This window comes from Neopsephotus bourkii, unplaced genomic scaffold, assembly GCF_033783945.1.
Source record: "Neopsephotus bourkii isolate Nb327-2 ecotype Australia unplaced genomic scaffold, CSIRO-AGI_Nbou_v1 NB_1749, whole genome shotgun sequence".
Classification (NCBI taxonomy): domain Eukaryota; kingdom Metazoa; phylum Chordata; class Aves; order Psittaciformes; family Psittacidae; genus Neopsephotus; species Neopsephotus bourkii.
Genome location: NW_026902223.1, coordinates 9755286 through 9780847, shown reverse-complemented (window position 1 = coordinate 9780847; position 25562 = coordinate 9755286). Strand labels below are relative to the sequence as shown.

At 49.8% G+C, this 25562-nt stretch overlaps 1 protein-coding gene across 6 annotated transcripts; it reads right to left on the bottom strand.

Annotated features, from left to right (window-relative positions):
* Positions 1 to 484: 484 nt before the first annotated feature.
* Positions 485 to 25375, bottom strand: PRPSAP1 (phosphoribosyl pyrophosphate synthetase associated protein 1). 6 transcript variants are annotated; one of them, XM_061377198.1, is made up of 11 exons: positions 25236 to 25375; positions 24493 to 24604; positions 15678 to 15730; positions 14337 to 14403; positions 10537 to 10709; positions 10043 to 10158; positions 9319 to 9374; positions 8721 to 8866; positions 2576 to 2646; positions 1761 to 1907; positions 485 to 1260 (listed from the first exon to the last, which is right to left on the bottom strand). In XM_061377198.1, the coding sequence occupies exons 2-11, from the start codon at positions 24573 to 24575 to the stop codon at positions 1102 to 1104; spliced, it is 1071 nt and encodes a 356-aa protein (XP_061233182.1). In that variant the 5' UTR covers positions 24576 to 24604; positions 25236 to 25375; the 3' UTR covers positions 485 to 1101. The 6 variants fall into 6 exon arrangements, with proteins under 6 accessions (XP_061233182.1, XP_061233181.1, XP_061233183.1 ...); XM_061377197.1 differs by lacking the exon at positions 25236 to 25375 and adding an exon at positions 25071 to 25190; XM_061377199.1 differs by lacking the exons at positions 10537 to 10709; positions 25236 to 25375 and adding an exon at positions 25071 to 25194 and having other exon boundaries at positions 10038 to 10158.
* Positions 25376 to 25562: the final 187 nt, after the last annotated feature.

The following is a 25562-nucleotide window of genomic DNA, read 5'->3' as shown; positions in this document are numbered from 1 at the left end:
ATGCAGACATCTGCAAGGATTCCACACACTCCAACAGGTCCATTCCATAACTCTCCCAGCACCGGACTGTGTGCCTGGAGCAGGCTGAAGAACCACACTGTGCTCTCAGAGCAGAGGCAGAACTTGTTCCTAGTACCTGGAAAACACAGGAAACCCAGCCCCAGCCTTAAGCCCTCACCCAGCCCTGCTGGAGATGCTGGACATGACCCACCTGCTCCAAGCCCCCATGTCCCCTCCCCAGCTCTGAGCCTGACCACTGGTGCAGGGCACACTTGTTTATTGCTGCTGAGGCTGGCCCTGCCCAGGCACTGCCTGGCCCTCAGCACCCTGGAACACATTTAGATGCTGGAGGGGAAGAAAAGGATGTGGGCAGAAGTTGAAGGAGAAGCAAAAGGGAAGAAGGGTCTGTTAGTGACAGCAGTGCACTCTGGAAGCAAGGGATTTGCTCCTCAGCAGGCTGGAGAGTGGTACATGTTTTACTGGAGTGTTTGTCTGCCTCAGCAAGGGGAAGATCACAGTTAGGGAATTTATTCTTCCGTCATCCTGGAGACAAGGCCCTTCACAAGCCCCTTGTGCTGCCTTCTCAAGTGTCCCCTCCAGCCAAGGATTAGCGTCACACAAGAAAGGAACAAGCTGTGAGTCCTGCTTCCCTGTGGAAGGGGCTGCAAGCTGCCACGTGAGCCTGCTTACAGCAACAGCCCCACAGGCCAGGCATAGCAGCTGTTCAGAGGGGACGAGCTGCACAGGAGGCACCAAATTTGAACACCCTCTGCTTTGGTAGCAGGGTCAGTGTTAAGTGTTTTGGAGAGCAGAGCTGCACTCCCTGTCCCCACGAGACTCTGCCACAACTCAGCAGCCCCATGCAGCTCCAGGAACAGTGCCTGCAGTTGCAGTGCAGTGTTCAAGCAAGGACCAAGACCCCCATGTGCTTTGCCCCTGCAGAACAAGAATGACCCAAAGCTCACAGAATGTAACGGCTCCAGCCCCTGACTGAAAACCTTCATGCTCCTACAAGAATAAAGTTGTCTTCTGCCCATAACTGATGCCTTCTCACACACGTTTCCTTCTCTTGTGGAAGCCAGGCCAGGGGGAGCACCAGGTCTAGTCGTCAACAGTGATGTTGCGGAAGAGGTAAGCCATGGACTCTCCATTGTGGATTCGTCGGATGGCTTCAGAGAGAATCAAACTGATATCCACAGTCTTTATCTTGGGGCACTGCAGCTTCTGGACCTCGTGAGGAACTGTGTTGGTTACTACCACCTGTGGAGTATCAGAAAGAAAAGAGCATCAGTTGTGCTGCTGATAACGCTCGCCCCCACTGAGCTCCCTGAGTGGTGGTGTACTGCTGCTGCTGTGCAGGTCAGGGGAGAGCTCCTTGTGTGTCCCAATAAAGAGTAAAAGAAATGGTCTCCCCCAGGTGACAGTTACTGCTGAGGGAACCAGCATCACCAACTCCACAACAGCCACCTCCATACAGGCTGAGGGGTCCATGTCAACTGCAGCAGCTGACACATTTGTTATCAAGTGTGAGGTTTGAAGTATCCTCCTCATGTACACAGAACTGATCTCAATAAGGATTTACCATACATGATTCTTCTCCCTCCTGCCCATGAAGAGCTCAGGAGCTGAAAGCTGATGCTCAGCTTAAGCAGCATGATGATGAAAACTGACAACTGGAATGACTGGAAATCAGTCATTCCAGAGATGGGCTGCCCTACGTCAACCCAGCCCTCAGAGCCTCAGTCAGAGAGCAGACCCACCTCATCGATGGAGGATTCCTCGATGAGACGGGGGGCATCTGCTGACAGGAGCCCATGAGTCGCCATCACAAAGATCTTGTAGGCTCCACGTTCTTTCAGGATCTCTGCAGCAGCAACAAAGCTTTCCACATCATCAATGATATCATCCTGAGAAGATGCAGAAATACCATCAAACCCAAAGCTGACTGTGCCTGCAGGCCGAGAGTGGATCTTCAAGGCACTGCAGCTTTGGCCACATGTAAAACAGAAACCCTAGCTATTTCAGCTGCTGTTGGATGTGAGGACAGCCACCTGTGAATGCCGTTTCCCTCATGGACAGACCCTTTTGCTGGTATGCAGAACAAACATCATGTCTTGGAAACAAAGGAGTCCCTGCACACACCCCAACAGAGCTTCTCTTCAGCAAGGTGGGTTTTATCATGGTGACAGTAGCTGCGTGTTGATGACTTACACTGCAGCATGGCACAGCAAGGATGAGAAGCTCAGCAAGACTTTCTAGATGGTGGGGGGGGGGTGTTTAAACATTCCAGATTTCTCTGTGTGTCCTGGATTTGTGGAGTATTTGTAGAAATGTGACCTTTGTAGCTTCAAAGGAGCAAGGACACTTCAGGGCTTAAAGCACTCAAGTACAAAGGGTTTTCAACAGAAAGCTGACATAACCAAAGCCACCAGGAAAACTGGAGAAAACAGTGGCAACAATCACATTCCCAACCCTCCCTGAGTAGTTCCTCCCGTTCTCCAGGATAAAGCAGGTCAACAGAAGATGCTGGGAGGAAGCCACCCCCCTCCCACCCTCCTCTCCATCACACTCATACCACAATGATGGCAATTCTTCCTCCAACATCTCCAACCACAGTTATTGGTGGTTTCTCCTTGGCCATCATCACTAAAGAATAAGAAGAAAGAAAAGGCCAGGTCAGTTACCCTTGAGTCAAACCACAACAGCTCCACCACACAAGAGGCCCGGCCTTTAACTACATCTTACACTGGTGCACAGACACGTGTTTCACGTTATCCTGACACCCACCTAAACAGGTAACCACCGGTTTAACCATTGTTTTCATAGAATCCCAGACTGGTTTGGGTTGGAAGTGACCCTAAAGCTCATCCAGTTCCAACCCCCTACCATGGACAGGGACACCTTCCACTGGAGCAGCTTGCTCCAAGCCCCTGTGTCCAACCTGGCCTTGAGCACTGCCAGGGATGGGGCAGCCACAGCTTCTCTGGGCACCCTGTGCCAGCACCTCAGCACCCTCACAGGGTACCTAAGATCTAAGCTAAATCTACCCTCTCCCAGTTTAAAACCATTCCCTTCTTCTTCCACTCCTCCATTTCCCCTGAAATAAAACAGCAGTGCTGCACAAAGATGAAACTGTTTCTGTAGGGACCTTGTACTGACCTCAGAGACAGGAACCAAATCCAAATATCCAACAGCCCCCTGTGCAAGGGAAGCTCCAAAGCGGCACCTCATTTATGGGCAGTATCAGTGACTTTATGTGCTTCACAACAGGACTTGAAGAAAAAGGGGTATCTCCTGACTGGGAACATCAAATGGGCTTCTCTGAGCAACACCTCTCAAGGGCTTTACAAGTGCAGTTCTTCACCTGCTGGACTCACTAATTCCTCTGAAGGCTTTGGGACTCACACTACAGCCTGCTTGCTTTCTCTCATCTCACCAAACACACAAGGCTCTTTCAGAGGGTGTAAGCACCTTAAAAATACCTGCTCTGCAATTCGCTTCTGCAAACTTCCTTTTCTGGTAAGTGTTTGTTTTAAAGGGGATTAATGGAAAGAACAGGACAAAACCAGTTCAAACCCAGATCTTTAAGCTCAGTGCAAGCAGTAAGTGGAAGCAAAAGGACACACTGATGAGCTGGTTGACACATGGTGAAGAGACGTACTGGGAAAGCAGGTCCCGCTCCTGCCTGCCTAACTGTGGACTGACATGGTTCATGCAAAAAATACACCTGTAACAGGCTTTATCCTGAAAGCAGTCAGAAAAATAACAGATAGGAACTAGGGTGCACTGAGGGTGTCCAGATGCAGCACCGGACTGCAATCAGCCTCTGATACAGGCCTTGTCTGCAAGCCAAACTTCTCACCTGCCAGAGGTTTATACAGTGAATGCAGCACACAAAGGACAGAGGGGTGGGCATATGTGGGCCATTAGGTGACAATCTGGGCTGATCTAACCACTGAAGCAAAGAGGAACATCCAGCATTTGTAACACTTACCTGCCCCACCTGCACTCCCCAGGTTTTATGCTCTCTATGGGGAGCACAAATTGTCCTACCAAGGCCACATGGGCTTCCCCAGTGCCAAGGGGTTTTGGACACCCTAAAGAGGGAGACTTTTCTCCTTTAAGATAACCTACTTTGATAGAATACTTGAGCAGCATGAGAACACAAGCCAGTGCCCATCAAAAAGCTTGTCTGAAAAGTGGTTTCTGGCCTCCCGAGTCAAAAAGGTCCTGCACAAAACTCCCCATCCTGCACAGCAGGCTGCTGCAGCACTATTCCCACAACTCCTCAGTGCCTGGGAATGCTGAGTGAGTCAGTCTGAGGGATGTGATGAAGGCAATTACGAGGACCACAGCTCCAAAGGTTCATGTGGAGACCTGTTCTTCACACACACGACCAACTCCACAGACTGGCTCTCCATAAGCTGACCAAAACTGTAAAGAAGGTGGCCAAAAGTTCTGGTTTGACCAAAGTTACATTACTCACTGCTGGGTACTGCAGGTAAAGTCACAGCTACCTTGGACTTGAAGAGTTAACTGCTTTTTGGAGCAGATTCTCAGCTTTGCTTGCATGATTCCTGAGTCTATCAAATGCAAAGTCACGTCTAAATCCTGAAGGGATAATATTCTTAGGAGAAGGAAAAACTAAGATTAAGCACCACAAGAGATAAGCAGACCATACATTTCAATTCTAGGCACTACCTACCTGCTTGGATTAGTTATTAGCTTGTTATCTAGCTTGGGCAGGAACAGAACTCCCAGCAGGAGCTGTGGAATACCAAAAGGATTCCACGTGGCTGCTGTCCCACCACTGGTGTGCATTCACAACTGAGACCCATTTCCAACAGCCAGGCCAGGGAAAAACCCCTTCTAAGCAAAAAAAGGCCCAAGCAGCTGAAATGCAGCACTATTTTACCCAGAAACACATGAAGTTTCAGTAAATCCATTCCATAAAGGAAGCAGACCCATTCCTTGCTATGCTCAAAGGCTAACACAGCAGCTACAACCTGAGCAGCACTTCCCATCTCTTGGGGTTTAAATGCTGTATTTCAATTCTCCTTTAGTTTTCAGGGATGGTAGGCAACACGTGGACCTACCCGGATCCTAAAGAGATGTTCTCCCTTTTTCTTGTTCAATTTTCTCTGCAAAAAAAGAGAAAACAATTGCAAGCCAAAGATCTACCCACAACCACATCAAATCCAGTGTGAGGAGAGCTTACACAGGGGTTACTGCAGCCAGATTCTTTTGCTTTCAAAAATCTTTGACCATAAAGATGTGCTATGAAAAGGTAAAATACGACTCAAGTAATAAAGAACATTTTCCCTCTCAGACACAAAATCCTCTATTTGTGTGTAGACAAGAGAGAGCAACAGAAGGAAGACAGAGCTGTACTTCTGCCTGGTGTAACCCCTTAGACTGTGTAGGGGTTTAAGTTAAAACAGTTGCTGGGGTTTTTCTGGAGTCAGAAAAGATGCTTGTGGTACTTGTAGCTTCGGGGGAGATGATAAAGAACAGAGGGGAAAAGAACTCAAACCAACCACCAGTTTTATACAACAAGAATATCAAAGAACACAGAGGGGTGGTGGGGATAGAAGTTCATCAGCCAAACATTCAAACCTGCACTTTCATTCTGATATAATATACACTGAAGGACCTCACATTAAAAGCAGTTTTATCACTGGCACAAAGAACCAGCATTCCCAGGTGCATAAGCCTGTTACAGTCAAAAACAGATTAAGAAATCATAGAATGGTTTGAGCTGGAAGGGACATCAAAGCTCATCCAGCTCCAACTCCAATGGTAAATGTTAAGCCCAGTTCTGTTTCGGAGCTGCCAATGTGGATTAAAGTGATAATTACCAAGAAGAAGAATGTTGCATTTGCAACAGAGCCCACAAGCAAGAATCTGCTCAAGCTGTTCTGTGAGAGAGAGAGACCTGGAAGGAGAGATAACAGCTCCCAGCCCAGCCTGAACACAGGGGAGAGACAGGGGCAGGACCCAGACTTTCCTCCCTCCCCAGTTTGCTGGGCTCTGGGCTGGAAGCAGACCAGCAGCTATCTATAGAAGGGACTGAAATGATTTAACAGATGGTGCCCCACTCCTTTTCTCTAGGAAACATGCAGAGTCCACATGCATTTGGTAAAGCACAGCCCCAAACCAGCTGCAAGTCTGGAGCCACAAAGAGCACACGGTCAAAGAGAATAACCTTGGAGTGTCATCCTGTCCCAGAGGCTCTGATTTCTGGGCTCTGAGTGATGTGAGCTGTTGCTGCTGCTTCAGCACAGCACTTGAAGAACTGCAACTAGAAGTACCTTTGGCACTTTCTTGTTATAGCTCCATATGACATCAAACCAGAGCATCAAATGAGACTACACTCTCAGGACAATAAATAAGCTATTACACTATGTAAGACTCACTAAAGGTCCATGATCTCTGCTAGAATAGGGATAAAAGGTGCACACCAGGAGGCAGGAGCTCAGCCAACTCACTAGGAAGCCCATGAAGAATAGCATTAAAGCACAAGCCATCACTGCAGGGCTCTGGGGCTGCTCCCAGATGTAGCTTCACCTCTCTTCTGGCTGGAACACAACTCAGGGAATGCTGAACTGCAGCGTCTCGAGAGGGAAGACAGGCTGCTCCACACCAGTGTGGCTGTAGCTCAGAGGAGGATGCTCCAGGGTTTAGTCACAGCCACCTTCTAACTGCCCAGACCCAGGTTTGTGGTAGTTGAGCCCTGCAGAATGCTTCTGTTTTGACACCCAGAGGTTTCTCTGGCCACCTTTGATGCAAGGAAGCATACAGGTCTGAGTAGCACGTGTCCTACCATTCACAAACCACACAGGGACACAGCTGAACCCTACTTCACTCTGCCATCACACCTTACACCACTGGGATTGCTGGTAGTGGCACATATGGCAGGAAGAGCTGGCCAACAGGTTTGATTTATGTGCCACTCGAGGTGGGAAGACACTTCTCCAATGCCTGAATCAGACAAGAAAAGAGGTGTATAAAAGAGAGGAGATGCAGACACAGCACTGCCATCCCTACCCCCAGAGAGCTGCACTTCCACCTCTGCCTGGCAGAGCACAGCTCCACAATAGAGGCTGTTAACACAACCAGGATGCACTAGAAGCTCCCATACTGCTTTCAGACAGAGCACCTCAGTGTTCTGCACCTCCAGCAGCAGAGCCCAGCTCAAAGCCAGGGATCTATCTATCTAGACAACTAGAGACAAAAGCAACTTTCTCCTGAGAGCTTTGGACAAGTTGGCCCCATAATCCACCCCAGTGACAGACAGCTACCAAGCACAGCTTGACTGTGTTACATTTGTGCCTTAGGCATGCAGGATGTAAGGTCATTAGTCAAGTTTTTGCAGGAGATGAAATAAGAAAGTGGTGATCCACAGCAGATTAGTTGTGTGAGGACTGAAAACCATTTTCCACTGGAATCATAATTAAACTGGACAAGGGCACATCTCTGTTTGAGCTGCCATTTACCAGCAGCACAAGCTCCCATAGCTGAGCCTCCTTGAAGTGAAATAGAAGTAAGAACACAGTCACATCAATATCGATGCCCTGGCAGCAAACGTCAGCTAGTGACATTCTGGAGGACAGCATCCTCTTTAGAGTAGGTGGGGAAGGAAAAGGCCAAGGGTAACCACATACATTCCTGTTTTGTTGGAAAGGCATGAAAAATCCCCTTTGGACAGGGGACAAGCAGGATGAAGTCCAAAGCTCCACTGCCAAACCTCACCTGGTCCCCAAGGCCCAGCAGGGGTTTCTCCAGCAACATAAGCACTGTTTAACTGACTGTATTACAGTGAGTGATGATGGGGTAAGGTAAAATGCCTGCAGTCCCCCTTGCCTGCCCTTCACAACCTGCCCACAAACTGGCTGGATGCTCTCCCTGAACTTCGAGAGGAAACACTTAGCAGCAGCCATAGCCACTGCTGGTACATAAAGCTTGGCTGCATGAGGGGTAGCTCCTCACCACACACAGCAGCTCACAGCTTTTCCCACCATCGCTTCTCAGCCACATTCACTGCACTCAGTTCCTGTCCCACCACCACCACCTACCTAGAAAGGTAAAACCATCCAAAGAGAGCTGGATTTTGGTTGTCATGACTGCTGCTGTTGCAGGAACACAAGCAACCCAAAGGGGATGGCATTTCCTGGAACACAGGCATCCTCCTTTTGACTCTGCACTGTGCTCCCAAATCAGCAGCTTACCAGTTGATGGCAAGAGCTGAGGAAGCAGCACAGCAACACTCCTGCAGCCACACAAACCCCAAAACCTTGTCAAAACACACTGGAACACAATCAGCTGGCTGCCAAGATAAAGATTTGCAGCAGCAGCAGGAGGGGAAGACAAGAGGCCAACCTGCACGGTGGGGACAGCAGCCTCAGTGCCTGTCCCCACATTAGTAACACTTCTGCATTTGTTTGCTGAGCACTGTGAAAGCACCACCTTCAGCAGAGTTTGGTCAGTCTGGCACTGCTGAGTGGGCACAGCCAAGGAGAACAAGTCTGATGCTTTGCATGGTCAGAAAGAGTTCAATACAAACCCTCCCCTCTACCTTGTCCTACAACTTGCTGATATCAGCCTTCCCACTGGTCCAACTGCCATTAGGTTGGTTACAGCTGCATGCCTAAACTAACAGCAGTTTCCCATCAAACTTCCCTCATTTTTGCCCACAGGAAAGCAGAGAAGCTCCATCTTACACGGCAGCTCCAGGCCAGGGTGCACTGTTGCATTTTTGACCATGGGAGGGGAGTGACGTCCATCATCCATGTCCTGCTCTGTGCACTGAGCCTCCCCGTGGATCACTGCCAGTCCCAGCCGCAGCCTCTCAGCATAGGACTGAGCCCTGCAGGACAACCACAGCATGTCAGGAAGATGTTGGGCTGATGGAGCACACCTCTCCCAGACCCAACAAAGGCTGCACATCTGTGGCTGACCCCCAGCAAGAAACTTCACCAGAAGCAAACTCAACACCCCAAAGCTCCCTTTGGCTGCAGCGCAGCCTCCATCTGCTAAATGCTCTCTGAGATGATCAGGCACTGCTGAAACCCATGCAGCAAATCTGACCCTAACCCCAGGTGAACCACCCAGAGTTCATCCCCACAGGGTTGGGACTGCAAAATTCAGCTGCCCATCTGCACCACTACAGATGCTCATCCCATTTCCAGGCACAAGGGACTTGCAGACCAGACTGCTGACCCATGTGTGACCCTCCCATATATTCCCTGGTGTATTTCCATCAGCCCAGATTTTTTTCCCCCAAGTTACTTTCAACCAGTCAGTAAAACATCCATTTACCTTTTAGCTGCATCAGGAGATTTGGCTACAATAACTGCATTTCTGTAGTCTGGAATCTGGATGTGATAAAAAGTTATTTAAGTAAAGATCTTATTGGTACAGGTTTGACACATGGATGAATAATCACACCCCCTTCTCCTTCCCCAGACCCAAATCTTCATTCTGTGGCTAGAAACACAGAATGGTTTGGGTTGGAAAGGACCTTAAGATCATCCAGTTCCAACCCCTGCAGCCAATTCTGTCTGGAGAAGGTTCCCCATATGGGGAAGCCTTAATCCCAACATGTGGGCATAAATCACCATCTTCTGCACATGGAAAATACAACCTCATGCCCTGCCCCAGCCCTGCTGCACTCAGCCTCAGACAAAGTCTGCCAATAATCAGAGCTGTCAGACATCCACCACAGAACAAAGGGTGAGGGGAGACAGTGGGACAGGATGTAAAAGGCAATCAGAGGCAGGAGGATGCAGAGGAGCTCTCAAATGGCACTGACTTTACAGAGAACAAGCTCATCTTACGGGCAACAGTTTGGTTTCTATCCAGGTACAATCATACAATAGAATATTTTCTCACTTGCCTAAGAAACATGCAATAGGTATCCCCCTAAGAAAGAATTCAGTAACAGAACAACTGACTCAGCCTGACAACAGATTACATTAGCAGAGGCCCAGTGCTGCTGGCACATTAAGACAAGTTGATATATATACAACTAGAGTAACCTCACTTCTTCCTGTATATATTGAAGCAAGAAAGGGGATGCTCTCAGGTTGTCTACTGGGAAGCTGAAGAAGCCTTGAATTTCCTTTTGATGAAGGTCCATTGTGATAATGTGTGTTAAACCTAAGGAAAAGGGGAAAGAAAGAAAGGAGATGAGTCCCACACAGCTAGAGATCCTCAATAGCTCCATTTCCAGACTATTTCAGCTATTACTCACACATGCCATGTGCTAAAATAAGCATCAACAGGTTCACGTGAAGAGTTCCAAAGACATAAAGAGAACCAGGCCTGTGGGAAGTCACAGCACTGGGCTGATGCTGTATTTCAACATGTCACTTCTAGGGCTGCTTCCCAGGTGTGAGTTACAAAGAAATAACACTAAGCTGAAGAAAATGAATAGCCCAAAGTAGCTGGAGAGCTCAGCAGCATGTCCCAGCACTGGATGGGAGAACAGAAAGACAGGCACCCTCCTGCCATGCTGCTGCAATCTGTGACACTCACCTGCCTTGGCCAGCATGGAAGCCAGCAGCTTGCAGACTATAGAGCCCCTCTTCCTCATCTTGCTCTGTTTGCTGTAGGGGAAGTAAGGGATGACCCCAATGATGTTCCTGGCACAGGAAGTCTTCAGTGCATACGCCATGATCAACAGCTCCATGACAGCAGTGTTCACATCTCTAGAGTTAAAACCCATTCCAGATGTTAGTGTTTATCCAATGTAACTCCTTTTCCTTTGACACACCTCCTCACACCAAACCTCCAAGCAAATAATGCTACAGCTTATGCTAATGTATGCAAGACCCAGCTTGTGCTCACAGAGCTCCTTCCATCGTGCCACAGCACATTACAATTGGCTGTTACATGGACATGACTCCAGCACTCAGGAGCTGTGAGCAGAATTTGATCCTGTATCCTCACATGATGTATATGATGATTTCCCTCCATCAGCACAACAAAAAAAAGGTTTTTTTCTTCATTTATGTTGGAACAAATGTCACTTCATACAGTGTACTTTGAAATAAGTCTTTTAAAGCAGCAGCACACATGAAGCCAACATGACTTCATCCTCACTGGATTTATCAGTGTATCTTTAATGTAAGGCAGGTTAATTTTCCTGCCTTAAGAAAACCTGCATTTTGGAGCAGTACAAAGTCCAGATGCATCACCTGGGCAGAGGTCAGCATCTCCATGCTATCATCTAGAGATGGAAGGAATGACAGCACAACAAATGCTGAACAACCTAAAACCCCCCTTTCAGTTGGCTTCCCCATGATGGTTGGACTTGATGATCTTAAAGGTCTTTTCCAACCTAGTTGATGTTGTGATTCTATGGCTGCTGTGGCCCAGGAGGAGTGTATTAAGCAGCATTTTAATTCATTTTGGGAAGTGGGCAACAAAGCCAAACCCTTTTAGTTCCTTAAAGCCAACACCAAGAGACACTTTGTGCATCACCACAGAGCAACTCGAGCCCATTTGGGAACTGAAGAACACTTCAGAGAAGACAGAGGGCCAGCAATACTCCTGCAATGCAGCCAGCCCTGCTTGGGGGGTTTCAGCACAGCCAGCTCCACTTCCCAGCCTGGACCCCAGGAGGGCAGTGCTGGTGGTGGCTCAGCCAAGGAGCCCATGGTGGCAGAGCAGGGGCTGACAGGGCCATCATTCCACACAGCAGCAGAGGAATACACAGCATGGAGCAGCCCAGAGCTCTGCAGGGACACTGCTTGAGGTCCTCTTTTCCTCCTGACCACTGGGAACACCTTCCCCAAGAGTTTAAAGATCCCATTTTCCAAGCCTCAATATGTGGGACCCGTGACCAAGCTCTAACTATTCCCATTTTCCCACTGCTCCCCCTTCCTTTGGGAATGAACCTCCACTTATACTTGTTTGGGAGCACTCTAGGTCTCTGCTCTCCCTCCCTCTGGCCCCACCACAGTATCCTTGACACACAGAAAGCTTTGTTAGCTCTGAAGCACCCAGCCAAGAATTACATAAAACATGCCCCTGCCACACAGGACAACAAGCAAACAAAGGGCTGTTTCTTCCCTTTGGTGGTTCAGCTGTGCCAGTGAGGCCGTGAGAAGAGAAAAAGATGCTACTATCAGTGTTATGTAAAAACAAACTGGACAAGTTTAAGCCTGCTTAAAGTTCATCGTGGAATTCAATCTTTCTCATCCCTGTTTTTCAAACTGCTCTTGAAAAAGATGTATGTTCACATGGAAAGCAGACAGAGAACAAGACTGGTCCTGGGAGAAAAGAGTTACCACTGATTGCGAAAGGCACCTGCAGTCCTGCTGCTGCTGTGGGGCACTGGTGGCTACATCATAGAATCCCAGCCTGGTTTGGGTTGGAAGGGACCTTAAAGCTCACCCAGCTCCAACCCCTACCCCAGGCAGGGACCCCTTCCACTAGAGCAGCTTGCTCCAAGCCCCTGTGTCCAACCTGGCCTTGAACACTGCCAGGGATGGTGCAGCCACAGCTTCTCTGGGCACCCTGTGCCAGCGCCTCAGCACCCTCACAGGCAGTAAAGAACTTCTGCCTTAGATCTAACCTGAACTTTCTGTTTCAGTTTGAATCCATCACCCCTTGTCACTACTGTCAGCTGGTTACCAGGACATTTAGTGCCAGCTCTGCTTTCCCTCAAACCCCTCTCCAGTAGCCTGGAGCCTCCTTACTGCTCTCCATCCCTGCCCAAGCCATCCCTGGAGATCCTTGTTCTCAGGGCTGAGCAAATGGCTCATGTGAAGCTGCAACAACCAGCACCAAGAGTCAGCACTAAAAAGACTCATCTCCCTTTTAGTGTATCACTGAAGCATCAACTCTTTCATACTCTACAGTATGAACTTGAGCTATTTGTTTGTCCCTCATTCAAATGCTAGTCCACACTTCACCACTCTTGGATAATACCTGTCTTTGTAGCTTCTTCAGTTCTGCTCTGTGCTTTCCGGACAGTCAGCTTGCATCAAATATTCAGGTCTTTCTGCTCTCTCTCCATGCAGACTGTGAATTCACACTGCAGCATAACAAGGTTGTTTCCCCTCTCTGCTTCCTTCCTACTAAGTCATAATATGTTGTTTGCTTTTCAGACCACTACTGAGTGTAGCAATCCTATTCTTACATTATTCAATACAGTTGATGGTTTTACTCTCGTGAAACCCACTGCAAATCTGAGGTGCCCTTGAATCTGTCCTCTCAAGCAATGCAGCCAGCTACAGCTGCAGCAAAAACTAGCTGCATAATGGTAGCTCCTCACCTGAAAGACCTTGAACATTTTGGCTAAAAAGGACCCATTTCTTCACCCACAACATTGAATTTGGTTTATGGGTAAACAAGGGGATCAACAAGTTGAAAGCAGAGGAGGTTCTCCCCTCCCAAAACTATTGCTGTCCCTAACTACGAGTTATCTGTCTTTGAACACCTTATCCATTTCACCTTTAGAGCTCTCAGTTACAAGTTACTTCAGAGAGCTCTCTCACAAGGAACAACAGAAGGGCACTACTGACCTGAAACACAATCGTGCATCAGTGGAGTTTAGTTTGGAGGTTTAGCTGCTCCCTGAGGGAGGAAACACTTGGAGCATCTCTCTGGAGAGAGATGAGCTCTAGGAAAATATCTCAGCCTGCAAGAGGAATTCCAGGAGTGAGGAAGCTGATCTCATAGTCCTATTGATCTCTTTAACAACAGGGCAAACATTACCAAGAGGCTCCTTCCCACCACACTAGTGCTATCTCATTGCACTCTGCCTCAACCAGGGAGCAGCAACGTTCCTGGGGGTAGCAGCTGGGTTTTTAGCCCCCTGCTTACTTGCAGCACCTCTTACTTCAAGGCTAGAACAGCCAAAAAGGGGCCTACATCAGTAAGAGAAACTGAGCTCGGCTTCACACCCCTATAGTGAAAGGGAAAGAGTAATGAGGCTTGTAATGGAAGCAATAGCTGCTGTTTGTTGCTGTCTCTGCTACTTCGTAATGGGAAGGCAGCTCAAAATGGAAATGCCAGTCAGGAATCACCAAGCAACTGAGCTGCAAGGACACACACAGCAAAGGTGTCACTTAGGGCAAGAATAAGCATGACTGGCTTCAGGTAACACACTTCAGCTAGTTGATGCGAAGCGTCTCAGTTTGCTGTGGCATAAGAGATCCCCTGGGAATTTTAACAACTTAACACTATGTGGTGTCAAATGTAAGTCAAAGCACTGGAAAGAGACTGGTTATCACGCTGGCTAATGGCAAACAAACCCATAGAGCAACCTGCTGAACCAGAAGTTCAAAGCACACCCCAGCTGTAAAACTGAGCCACAGGTCGCTTACCTGGGGATTGTCTGTATGATGAAGATGTCCTGTCCCCGCACAGATTCCTTTATTTCAACTCTTGTTTCTGAAGAGGATTGAAAACACAGTCAGTTTTGTTTCCAGACATCACATTTCCAGTGATAACACACCATGTCTTAGCAGCATCTGCCCACTGGGCAGGGCAGATAAGGACTTGCTCCTTTGCCCTGTGTACACGCACACAAGATGAGCCAAGTGGATTTTCCAAAGGCTGGGGTGAGTTAGTTGTATTTACAATGCAAACCCACGTAGAAGACAATTACCTAACTCTGAGTGAGAAAGAGCCTTTTCACTTCTCCTCTCTGAGTGCTGGAAGCTGTCAATACCACATTCATTAGTGCACAATGAACCACCCATCACAACAACCTTCAGTACTCACCAAGGAGGCAACTCCTTTTGTGGCTTACCAAGGAGTCAGCCCAAGGCAACACCAGCAGCAGAGCTGGGAGAGCTCCCCAGTTTCACTATCGAGGTCAAGCCATTTCAACACTGACATGTGCTGCTGCATCTCTGCTGAACACAATTCCTATAGTCCCAAAGTGACATGGAAAAGTTGAGCTCCAAAGCAGCTCTACAAAGCCAGTTTCCTTGAGGTGCCTGTCTTAGCCACTCATTTCCCACACAGTTGTGAACTAAAGGGCAGGAATAAGTGAAAGGAAAGAAATATCTACTCAGCTATAACTGCCTGGGCACTGGCAGTAACCTTAAGGGACTCTGCTCAAAGCAGGCTGTGCAGTGATGAAGAATGTCTTCAGACCTTGCAGCAAGTGACCCGATTTAAAACTAACCCTAAAGGGTGAGGCCAACCCCACCAGAACCATGGCAGCTTATGCACCACGTGGCCCATTCTGGCTATAGGAGCAGCAGCACTATCACAGAATCATAGAAGAGTTACGGTTGGAAAGGACCTTAAGATCATTCAGTTCCAACCCCCTGCCACAGGCAGGGACACCTCACATTAGACCATGTTCCCCAAGGCTCTGTCCAACCCAGCCTTGTGCACTGCCAGGGATGGAGCATTCACTTCTCTGGGCACCCTGTGCCAGTGCCTCAGCACCCTCACAGGGAAGAGCTTCTGCCTAACGCCTGAGGTAGGACTCTCCTTCAGAAGAGATGGGCAGCCAAATGAGCAAGAGGAGAAAACAAGGAACACATTTAAATTGCTTTGTCCAGGGTCAGACATGAGGTTTAGCAGTGCCAGGAGCGGCAGTAACATCACGGCTGAATCAGTGCCCTCATTAGCCAGGCTTAGCTGATGGAATGAGGCAGTATTCCTAACATTGCCTCAAACCAGTTGCAAACAGTAACCATTTCTCTCACCTCCATTGGTTTCCTGGTACACCACAGACTTCCCCAGCTCAGCACCGAGACGCCTGCAGAGAAAAAGAGGAAATTAAAAATGCAGGAACCCAACATTCGTAATAACTCAGTTCATGATCCAGAGCAGAGACTGGACCAAACAGGACACACCAACAAAGCACAGCATTGCCTCAGGCTGCAAAACTACTGCTCCCCTTGCCCCAGGGTCTCCTTCCTTCTGACACCCCTGGGGCAGGCTGATGGGTGCTCACAGAGCCAGTCCTCTGTGACTCTCCTGATGGCAGAGGACACCTCTGCAATGGCACCTTAGGTGGGTCTGTTGCAAAACTAAACATTAGTGATTTACTCAGACTCGATGAATGGCAACTGAGTCACTTCTTTTTGACTCCCACATCTTGTATTTTCCCCCCCAAACCTTCCTTCTGAAAAAACTCAGCTGACTGAAGAGATTTTAATGCCAAAAAACCCAAAAGGTTGCCGATTTTCTTTCAAATTACTCCTTCCTCCTCTCAAATGTTCAACCTATATCATTCAGCACAACAAAGATCAGTCCCACACCCCCCCTCGCCCTCTCTTTGAGGCTCTGCTTGGTGGCCATGCCATGGATTAGAAATAGTCTATGTCTGGAAAATGCCTTGGTTCCACATGCCTGGAGAAGAGAAGCTGCGTGGAGACCTTAGAGCAGCTTCCAGTTCTGAAGGGGGCTACAAGGATGCTGGAGAGGGCTCTTCAGCAGGGACTGTAGTGACAGGAGAAGAGGTGATGGGTTTAAACTGACACAGGGGAAGCCAAGGTTAAACATAAGGCAGAAGCTGTTCCCTGTGAGGGTGCTGAGGCGCTGGCACAGGGTGCCCAGAGAAGCTGTGGCTGCCCCATCCTTGGCAGTGCTCAAGGACACATTGCACAGGACTTGGAGCAACCAAGTGGAAGGTGTCCCTGCCCACGGCAGGGGGTTGGAACTGGGTGATCTTAGGTACTTTCCAACCCAAACCAGACTGTGATTCTATGAACATTACCTGGTAGTTTCCTGTCCGCATTCACTTTGACACAAGTGAATCAGGGCTACCCCTAAATGAACAGCCCACATCTGTCACTGGCTTTCCCCCACTCTACCACCCTCAGCAGCTGGTCTCTCTCCATCTCCTCAGCCACAGATGCAGCCTTGTATTCAACTGTTGCACAGATTTGGTTTTCCAGAAGCCAGTGAGTGGGACAGCCCCACACCGCGCTGTCCACCCTGGCTTTGAGCCCACATGCTAGAGGTCTCAGATGGAAGCTGGCCTGGAAATCATGTCCAGGTCAGCTGCCATAACAGCTACTTCAATGCAACATGATGTATTTGCTTAGCTGGCCTCTAAGCATGTGTTTGGCGCACACACATTCCTGATCCTTTGTCTGGCAGTACATGTGGCAATGGCTGAGGCTGGTGAGTGAACTCCTATGTGGAGAATTGTACATGTGAGGTTGGAAGCAGACTGCCCTGGGTACCAGCTGCAGCATCAATCAGGGGCCATGCAGCCCAGAGCAGACAAGTCACCCAAATCTATATCAATGGGGCTTCTCCCTCCACCCCTTCTTGCTTAAAACTCACAGCTGCAACAGGGGCATCCTCAGTACCTTCAGTGTCTTCAACCAGAGCTGGCAGCTGGGCAGCAAAAAGCAAATCCAGAGAGGGAAACACAGTAAAGGTGATTTGCAGATGGGATCCTACTGTCTTTCCCATGGCAGTCAGGCATCTGCAACCACAAAGCTTTGGCCTTATCACTGCCAAGTCGAAACCAGCTCAAGAATCACACACACAAAACAAACAGTGTGTATGGGGAAACGTTAGTGACTCACACTTGTTCCTCCAGAACCACACAGCACGTCTCGCAAGCTCCCTTTGGAGGCACGTGAGCCCCGAGCTCACTGCAGACAGCATGTTCCTACCTCACTGCTGGGAGAAAGACTCCATTATCAACACTGTGCAATGCCTTTAGTCAAGCCTGCACCTCACAGCAGGAAGGAAAGCTTCAAAACCAGTGCAGCCACACACATCCCAGCAAAGCACCCCTTGGAAAGTAGTGCTTTCAATGCTAAGTGATGGCAAACGCACCACAGAGGTCTGTGATGCTCCAAACAGCCTCAAGTTGCACCAGGGGAGGGTTAGGCTGGATATCAGGAAAAATGTCTTCACCAAAAGGGTTATCCAGCACTGGAACATGCTGCCCAGGGCAGTGGTGGAGTCACCATCCCTGAAGGGATTTAAAAAGGCATGTCCTTGAGGGACATGGTTTAGTGGTGGGCTTTGCAGTGCTGGACTTGTTCTTAAAGGTCTTTTCCAACCTAACTGTTTCTATGATGTAGCTGGCAAGAGGAAACCAGAGGCCAGTGCTCCCCTGTTCAGGCTGCACAGCAGTGATGCAGCTTCTGTGCTGCTGAAACAAGAAATCAGAAAGGGAAGGCTGCTTTCCAATGGAAAGAGGGACACAAACAGCTCAGCTTGTCAAACCTGGCTGCAGACTTAAAGGAATGAGCAGCAGCAGATTGCTCTGGTTGGACAACAAATCTCTCTCTCAATAAACCTCTGCTCCAGCTGCTGATGGCAACAAGAGGAGCAGCAATGGGAAAGATCCAGCAGAAACTGCTCAGAAAGATGCCAATCAACCTGATCTGCAGCACCCTGCAGATGACCAACAGGCAGCTCCACCAGTTCACCTTCCACTGAGTCCCTTCCTGAAGGCTTTGTGTGAGCTGAGGCTTCAGCCAATGAATGCACCTGATCAAACCTTCATTTATTTCCAAGGATACTATTGAAGCTCCTGTTGTAAAGCACCGAATTCCAGAGGACTTGCGTCAAAAGGGAGACTTGGCCAGAAGTCAAGGGCAGAACACAGCCATAGTTACCACACAGCCTGGGAGCAACCCTTCCTTCCCATCACCTCTCCCTTTGCCTCCCTCCATTCCCAACTCTTTTCTCTCAAAGCCCTTTCCACGCAGAAGTTCCCAACCAGTCATTGCTTTAAGTGGTAGAGAAATTAAACTGACAGCAAGAACTCTGCCTGCATTCAGCTACAGGCCCAGCAGCACAGGGGCTGTCACTTGTCTGCAGGAAGATTCACACTAGGAAAGAAAAGGCTGCACAAGTAACCCAGAGCACATAGCCATGCACAGATACAGCTTCTTCTGGGAAAAAGAGCTTTTTAGGTCCTGTAGACAAATCACATCTTCAAGCAAAATGATTTCCATTGACCAAAGCCCTGTGTGCTGCAGTATTTGGCCACAGGGAGTTGAGGGCTTTTGCCAACACCAAAGTGTTTGAGGCCAAAATCTCATTTGTTAACCAGCCCCATGTAGACATATGAGCACATATTTACTTCTGGAAGCTCCCTTTTCCACCCGAGGGAGACAGAAACGCAGTTTGGTGTTGGTTTAGGTTTCAAAAGCAACAGTGTGCACAGAGAGCCCCAGCACAGAGGGCTGAGATCAAAGTGTTACTACACCAGGCTGCTCCCAGTTTTGAAGTCCATAATGCCAGCTCAGTGCAAGCTTTCCCAGTATGACCACTCAACTTGCTCCTCACTTGCTTGCTCCTCACATCAGCTCCATCACTCACTAGAGTGATTCCTGTAGGACCTGATGGCATCTAAGAGAAAAGTTCTCATTACAGCTTAAAAAAAACCTGCTCAGAACAGCTGACTGATCTGGAATCTCTCTCTCTGTGAAGTTGCCCTCTGCAGTCTCACCACATGCCAAGAAGATATTGAACTGTGGCTACAGGAGTGTTTAGAAAATGTCACAAATGTACAGCCTCAAAGTGCATAGCTCAGCAATCACCTACACCTCAGTAAGGAAATGACATAGGAATCTATGAGCCTGTATTAGACTGTACTTTAAAATGCTTCTCTGAAGCCTGTCAAAACCAACTGTACCAGGCTCCAGAGAGAGGACAGGCAGCAAAGAGAGACTTGATGCTCAGCTGAATCACCAGTCAAGGGGGAAGTGCACTTGCAGGATTTCATGCCACCAGAGCATGTCTCAGTACTGCTGGGAAGGGCACTCAGGTTGCATTTCCTTCTCCCCCCTTTGACAAGAACCAAAAGACATTTGGAAAGTCATCTCCAAAGGAAGCTTCCAGCTCACAGTGCAAACATGAAATTTGAAGAGAGATCTGCACAGGGAGAAAGCCCTTTCTTTATTGTAGCAATATCCTCTTCATGACAAACACTATCACTGGTTGCAGCTCTGCAAACACCCAACCCTCCCCACACCTCCAGCCTCCACCAACTGCTGCAGGTCCAGAAGGAGCTGGAGCCGAGAGCAGAGGATCTGCTCCATGCTTAACCACAGCCACAGCCTGACTTTTGAGTTGCTTTCCAAACTCAAGCAGATCTTTATTTAAAGGTCAGGCATCTCATCCAGCAAGCACAATGCAGCTCTGGGGTGTATTTCCTAATCTCCCACTACAAAAAACAAGCCAGGAAAAGGGAAAGGAAACTGCAGCTTCCTGGATACAAGGCAGTTTGTTCAGAGAGCCTTAGAACTACCCCAGTTCTTCACCTCTCGACATCTACCCATCACAACCAGATACTTGAAGAATAATCCCTACTGCTCATCTGTGACTTGCACCCTGAGCCATGCAGCACTTGCATCACCCATTCCAGCCATGCCACGAGCCATGAAGCTGAACTATGGGCAAATACCACACAGATTTTCCTCTGCTCCTACCAGAATACTCCTTGGGAAGTCAGTCTGCTCAGCATGTTACGTGCCCAAGCTGCACACAGCATCTCAAAGCCCAACTGCTCCATGCACACCCTTCTCCAGCACTGTTCCCCTCCTGTAACCCTCTCCAACTGTACTACTTTTTAGCTGGTTATCTTTGACCCCTTTCCAAAAGCTTTTGATGCAGTTTCACCCTGTAATATCTGTTAGCTTCCTGCCACAGAGATGCATCCTCTGAGATGGAGAAGAGTTCATGCCACCTCTTCTCCTCTCTTAGCACCACACAAGAGCTCTTTCCTGAAGGCAGGAACAGGGCTTGGAGATGGGCAGAGAAGAATCACAAGGTGATCTGAAGGACGAAGTGACTCCCCTGCATCATCCTAATGGCCTAAAGAGGAAGGTTGACATTGCTCTTCCTCCACCCCATGAGAACTCCTTCAGCTGAAGGAACTGCTGCAAGTCCTCCTGACACTGTCCCTTCCAAAACCAAGGCTCACCTCCTGTTCACCCATAAAAACCACCACTCCGTTGCAGCACTGGGTACACAACTTCCTACAACCAGAGATTAGAACACAAGGCTCCATCTTTCTCTCATCACTCCACATTGTTTAGGCTCACAGCCTTGCTTTTATCTTCAGATCACTAGCATTTCCCATTGCTACCAACCAAATGAATGTCTAGAATACTCCCATCCACAGCCTGCAGGGAGTTTACCACAGTATCACTATGCAGGAGCACTTGGGAAGCATTAGCAAGCTTCAAGCAGCAAATCCCTCCAATCCAAACACACCAGCAGTGAGTAGAATGCAGTGCTTGCACCCTGCTAACCATGTGCTGCAGTCAGAGAGCTGTAAATGCATCTGTTAGACTGGAGACCTAAGCAAACTTTTGCTAGACCTCCTCCCCACCTCAGCAGCACACAGGCCCATTAGGGATCAGCACAGGTCCAGATATTAGCTGTCTCCCCTCTAAAGGCAGCTTCTGATCATGTGCAAAGTGTCCTAATTGCAGTAGGATTTTTCTTTCCATGTGGGAATTAAAAATCATCACTCTTAATTTCTAGGCTACAAGTAAACATATGGATTTATTTATGCTTCAGTGGTCCTGAGCCTAAGGAGCATCTTTACCATCTGAAGTTTCAGAAGGCGTCTGGCTCTCACAAACCAGCACCATCTCCTCTCCCTGGCATGGCTACAGAAACGGGAGCTCTGAAAGCTCAGTGCTGGACTATCCCTTTAGTCACCCATCCCCTAACCAGACAAGAATCACACTGGGAAATGGCAGAGATCAGAACTCTACGCTCAGAGCCTGAATTAAAAGCAGCTCTGGAAGTTCTGTATTAAAGGAAGTGAGGAGATGGAACAGCTTTCACAGGTTTATGTCCCACTGCTCCTCCCCAGGCTTGAGAGGTCAAAAAAGGCTAAGCCAGGACTCAAGTGTCACTTTCCCCATCACACCTACAAGCAAAGAGCAACAGAGCCTCAGAGCAGTGTCTCCAGGGGCCCTACTCCTAATATTGTGTGTTGTTTTAAAGTTCTTTTACTACTTAAACTAAAGGCCATAAAAAAACTTTAAAAAGCACGCACAATATTAGAGGACACACTCACCCTTCTAAGACCGCTCCAACTCAATTAAAAGGCTCAACTGAACTCCCCAGCAAAACACAGGCTGGGAGGGGACACGGTGGCAAAGGCAGCAGTCACTCAGCTTTTGCAACCTGAAAAAACAAGGAATGCATTACAAAGGTGTTGAAACAGCTCCTGAGCTCCAAGGAAGGTCAGAGCCAAACCGCTGCACAAGATGCTGAGAACACCTTTATTTTGGAGAGACTTTTACTGTGACCAGATCCCAACTAGTCATAGAATCACAGAACAGTTTGTGTTGGAAGGGACCCTAAAGCTCATCCAGTTCCAACCCCCTGCAATGGACAGGGACCCCTTCCACTGGAGCAGCTTGCTCCAAGCCCCTGTGTCCAACCTGGCCTTGAACACTGCCAGGGATGGGGCAGCCACAGCTTCTCTGGGCGCCCTGTGCCAGCGCCTCAGCACCCTCACAGGGAAGAGCTTCTGCCTTATGTCTATCCTACATCTCCCCTGTTTCACTCTGAACCCATCACCCCTTGTCCCATCACTACAGTCCCTGATGAAGAGTCCCTCTCCAGCATCCTTGTAGCCCCCTTCAGACACTGGAAGCTGCTCTGAGGTCTTTACGCAGCTTCTCTTCCCCAGCTTGAACAGCCTCAACTTTCTCAGCCTGTCTTCCTATGGGAGATGCTCCAGCCCCTGAGCATCTTTGTGGCCTCCTCTGGGATGAGGATGATTCCACGTCTTGCACCCCCTCTCCAACAAAACCTCATCCACATATTCTCATCCTTCACACCTTCCCATTTTAGCTCAGTCATCGCTCCCAGTTTACAGCTGTGTGTCGCCAAGCCCCAGTTGCAGCAGTAGCAACTCACACCACCATGTGTGTCATGCTCACACCACCACCCATGCATCCCAACTCCTCACTGGTGTTAGAGCCAAGGTGAGAAGCCCCCATCTCCTCTGTTAGAAGTTTACTTCATGAAGGACAGCCGGGAGGTCACTGCCTGGATCCTGCTGTCACTCAGAACATCACTGAGCACCCTGCACAGGGTTCCATCCGCACATGGTACAGCCATGGCCTGGGGAAGCCCATTCCCTGCCTCTTCTCATTACAGCTGTTTAAAAATGGAGTTATTTTTAAGACAAAGAGCAAGGAATAAAGATTGTCCCTTTGCTCTTTCAGTCCTGAGAGCACGGAGCTCATGGAGGTCTACTCACCCCCAGGGGAATTCTGTTATGTTCTGTGTTGACATAACAGGACAAGTCCTGTAAAACCGTGTCCCATCTGTTGCAGCAAACCTTACTTTTTTAGACATTTTATTTCCAGAGTTGCATCAGTGCCAGAACTGACCAAAAAGAGGAAAAATACACGAACCAAAAAATGCTTTCCCCTCCCAAACACGAGGATTTCCCTCTCTGCCTCACACATAATGAAGTCCATCGCTATTATCCAACACACATCCCATCAATCCCAGCCAGACAGCCAAGCCAGCTTCATGGAGATAATCTGTGTATTAAACAAGCTCAACAAACAGCACAATGCTCTTGTGCTTATGGTACCAGCACACCTCTCTTTAGTAACGTCCACAATCTAAGCACCCCTTGGAGATGGATCAGGCCAGCAGTTGCCTCAGGGTTTGCTCTGCTGCAGCAAACACACCCTGAGCCCCCTCGATTCTGGGAGCACCTTTCTATGAACTGTAGCAATGACACAGAAAGGAAATTCAAGTCCAGCTTTGGGACAGCAGCTCCCCAAACCACAGATGCCTGTCCCAGAAAAGCCCCTTCAGCTGCGAGTCCCAACCCCCAGTTCAGCCCCAGTTTGAACCAAACTAATCCAAAGCAGATCAAGTGTCGGGGGGACTCAGTGCTCCTCTGTGCACAAGAGCCCTGTTCTGGAGTCAGCTGTTACACCCCCATCCAGCGCACCCAAACTCTGCCCTAACCCATGGGCTGAGAAACAAGGAGCACATTTCTATCCCTCAACTAAAGCCTCCTTTGTGAGCATGTGCTGCCCACCTCTCCTACCCCACCAAGACCCACTCTGCTTGGTGCAACCGCTGCTGTTGCACCCAGGTGCACTCACGCCATGCTCAGCACGCCCCAAGCAGCGAAGCTGTTGGGCAAACAAGGTCAGCAGCCTGTGCCCATGAAAGGCAGCAGAGAGAGCTGTGAGCATCCCCCAAGCCAGTCAAAACGCTCTCTGAGTTTTGCTCAGCCATGCTGCACCTCCTCCCTTCCCAAAAGAAACAGCCTCGGCTGCACCCTGGCCTTTCCAGCCCTGGAATGGAGTCAAATGCAGTCAAACACACCAGAGGGTCTGTGCTCAAACGGAGCTACCGGGAGGGATGAGCGGGTACTGAGGAGAAGGGCAGAGCGCAAACCCTCTGCTGCAAAGGTGCCTGCAGCAGCCGCCTGCGGCTTGGGAAGGCGGGAGGACGCCAAAAGCCTCTTCTTCAGCCTGAACGGGGGAGGTCGGAGCGCGGGGCGGGCAGGGGGAGAAACTCGCACGAGAGGGAACTTACTCCGTGATCCGCTTCGCCAGCTCCGTGGAGGCTGCCGTGGAGTTGGCCGAGAAGACCCGGTAGCCACTTCTGGCTGCGTTCATCGCCCAAGCGTCATGCAAGCCCCGCGGAGCTCGGAAGTGAGAGAAAACAGATTTATAAGGCAACAAGAGCTTCCGTGGCATCCTTTTCTTCCTCTCCGCCACGATCACCGCCCCTCAAAGGGGTGGGGAAGAGGGAGGAGGAGAGCCCTTCCTCTACCTATGGTCTTGCTGCTCCGTTCCCGTGGCAAAGTGCGAAAGGGGAGGTTGAAATACAACTGTTAGAAAGGAGCAGCAGACGGGGGGGGGGGGGGAATATGGGGAGCATTGCCTGCAGAGCAACTCCCAACCCAAACCCGCCCTCATGCACCGGGGAAGAACACTCACCCCTCCCCAAAATGTGGAAGGGGGGGACCAAGGCAGAAAGAGGGCCCTTGGACGGCGGGGTGCGGAAGGGGCACAGGCAGGTGGAAGGGGGGAGCCCCGTGCGGCAGCAGGGCCGGAAGGGGGGGTAAAGGATGCCTAGGAGGCCGGGGGGCCCCCTCCCGCTCCCCTCACCCAGCCAAGCGGGTTCCGCCACCCGCCAGACCGCGCTTCCCCTCAGCCGCCATCTTTCCGCGGGAGAGACCGCCCCCCCCGCCATCTTAGGTGAGGGCACAGCGGCCTCGCTCCCCCCTCACAGCGGGACAGGGCTACCAGCTCCTGCCCGGGAAGCGGCGGTACCTGAGGAGAAGGCGTGACGGCGGTGAACGCTCTCTCTGCTCAGGCCGGGGCTCGCTGCCCGCTCCCGGTGCTGCTGACAGCGCGGGCACTTCCGCTCCTGCCCGCGGGGCGCGGCGCGGTCTCAACGCGGCGGCTTCACTTGCCCGAGCCTAAGATGGCGGCCTGGCGGAAGCGCTGTGGCGGCGCTCTAGCCTCGCCTTGCGGCAGGCGGGGCGGGTTGCGGCGGCGCTCTAGCCTCGCTCTATGGTTGGCGGGGCGGGAGGCCGCGCTCTTGGGCGGGGCCTTGCCTCAGCACCCCATGGCGGGGATGGTGGCCCTGAGGGGGCA

What these genes read in the sequence shown, in the direction of transcription:
- PRPSAP1 (XM_061377197.1), bottom strand. Translation starts at nt 25,155, where the DNA reads ATGGCGGGGGGGGCGGTCTCTCCCGCGGAAAGATGGCGGCTGAGGGGA. An exon ending in GGCGGAACCCGCTTGGCTGG is followed by an intron (nt 24,605 to 25,070) that starts GTGAGGGGAGCG and finishes CTCACTTCCGAG; the next exon opens with CTCCGCGGGGCTTGCATGAC. An exon ending in CCCTGGCCTGGAGCTGCCGT is followed by an intron (nt 2,647 to 8,720) that starts GTAAGATGGAGC and finishes CTTATTCTTTAG; the next exon opens with TGATGATGGCCAAGGAGAAA.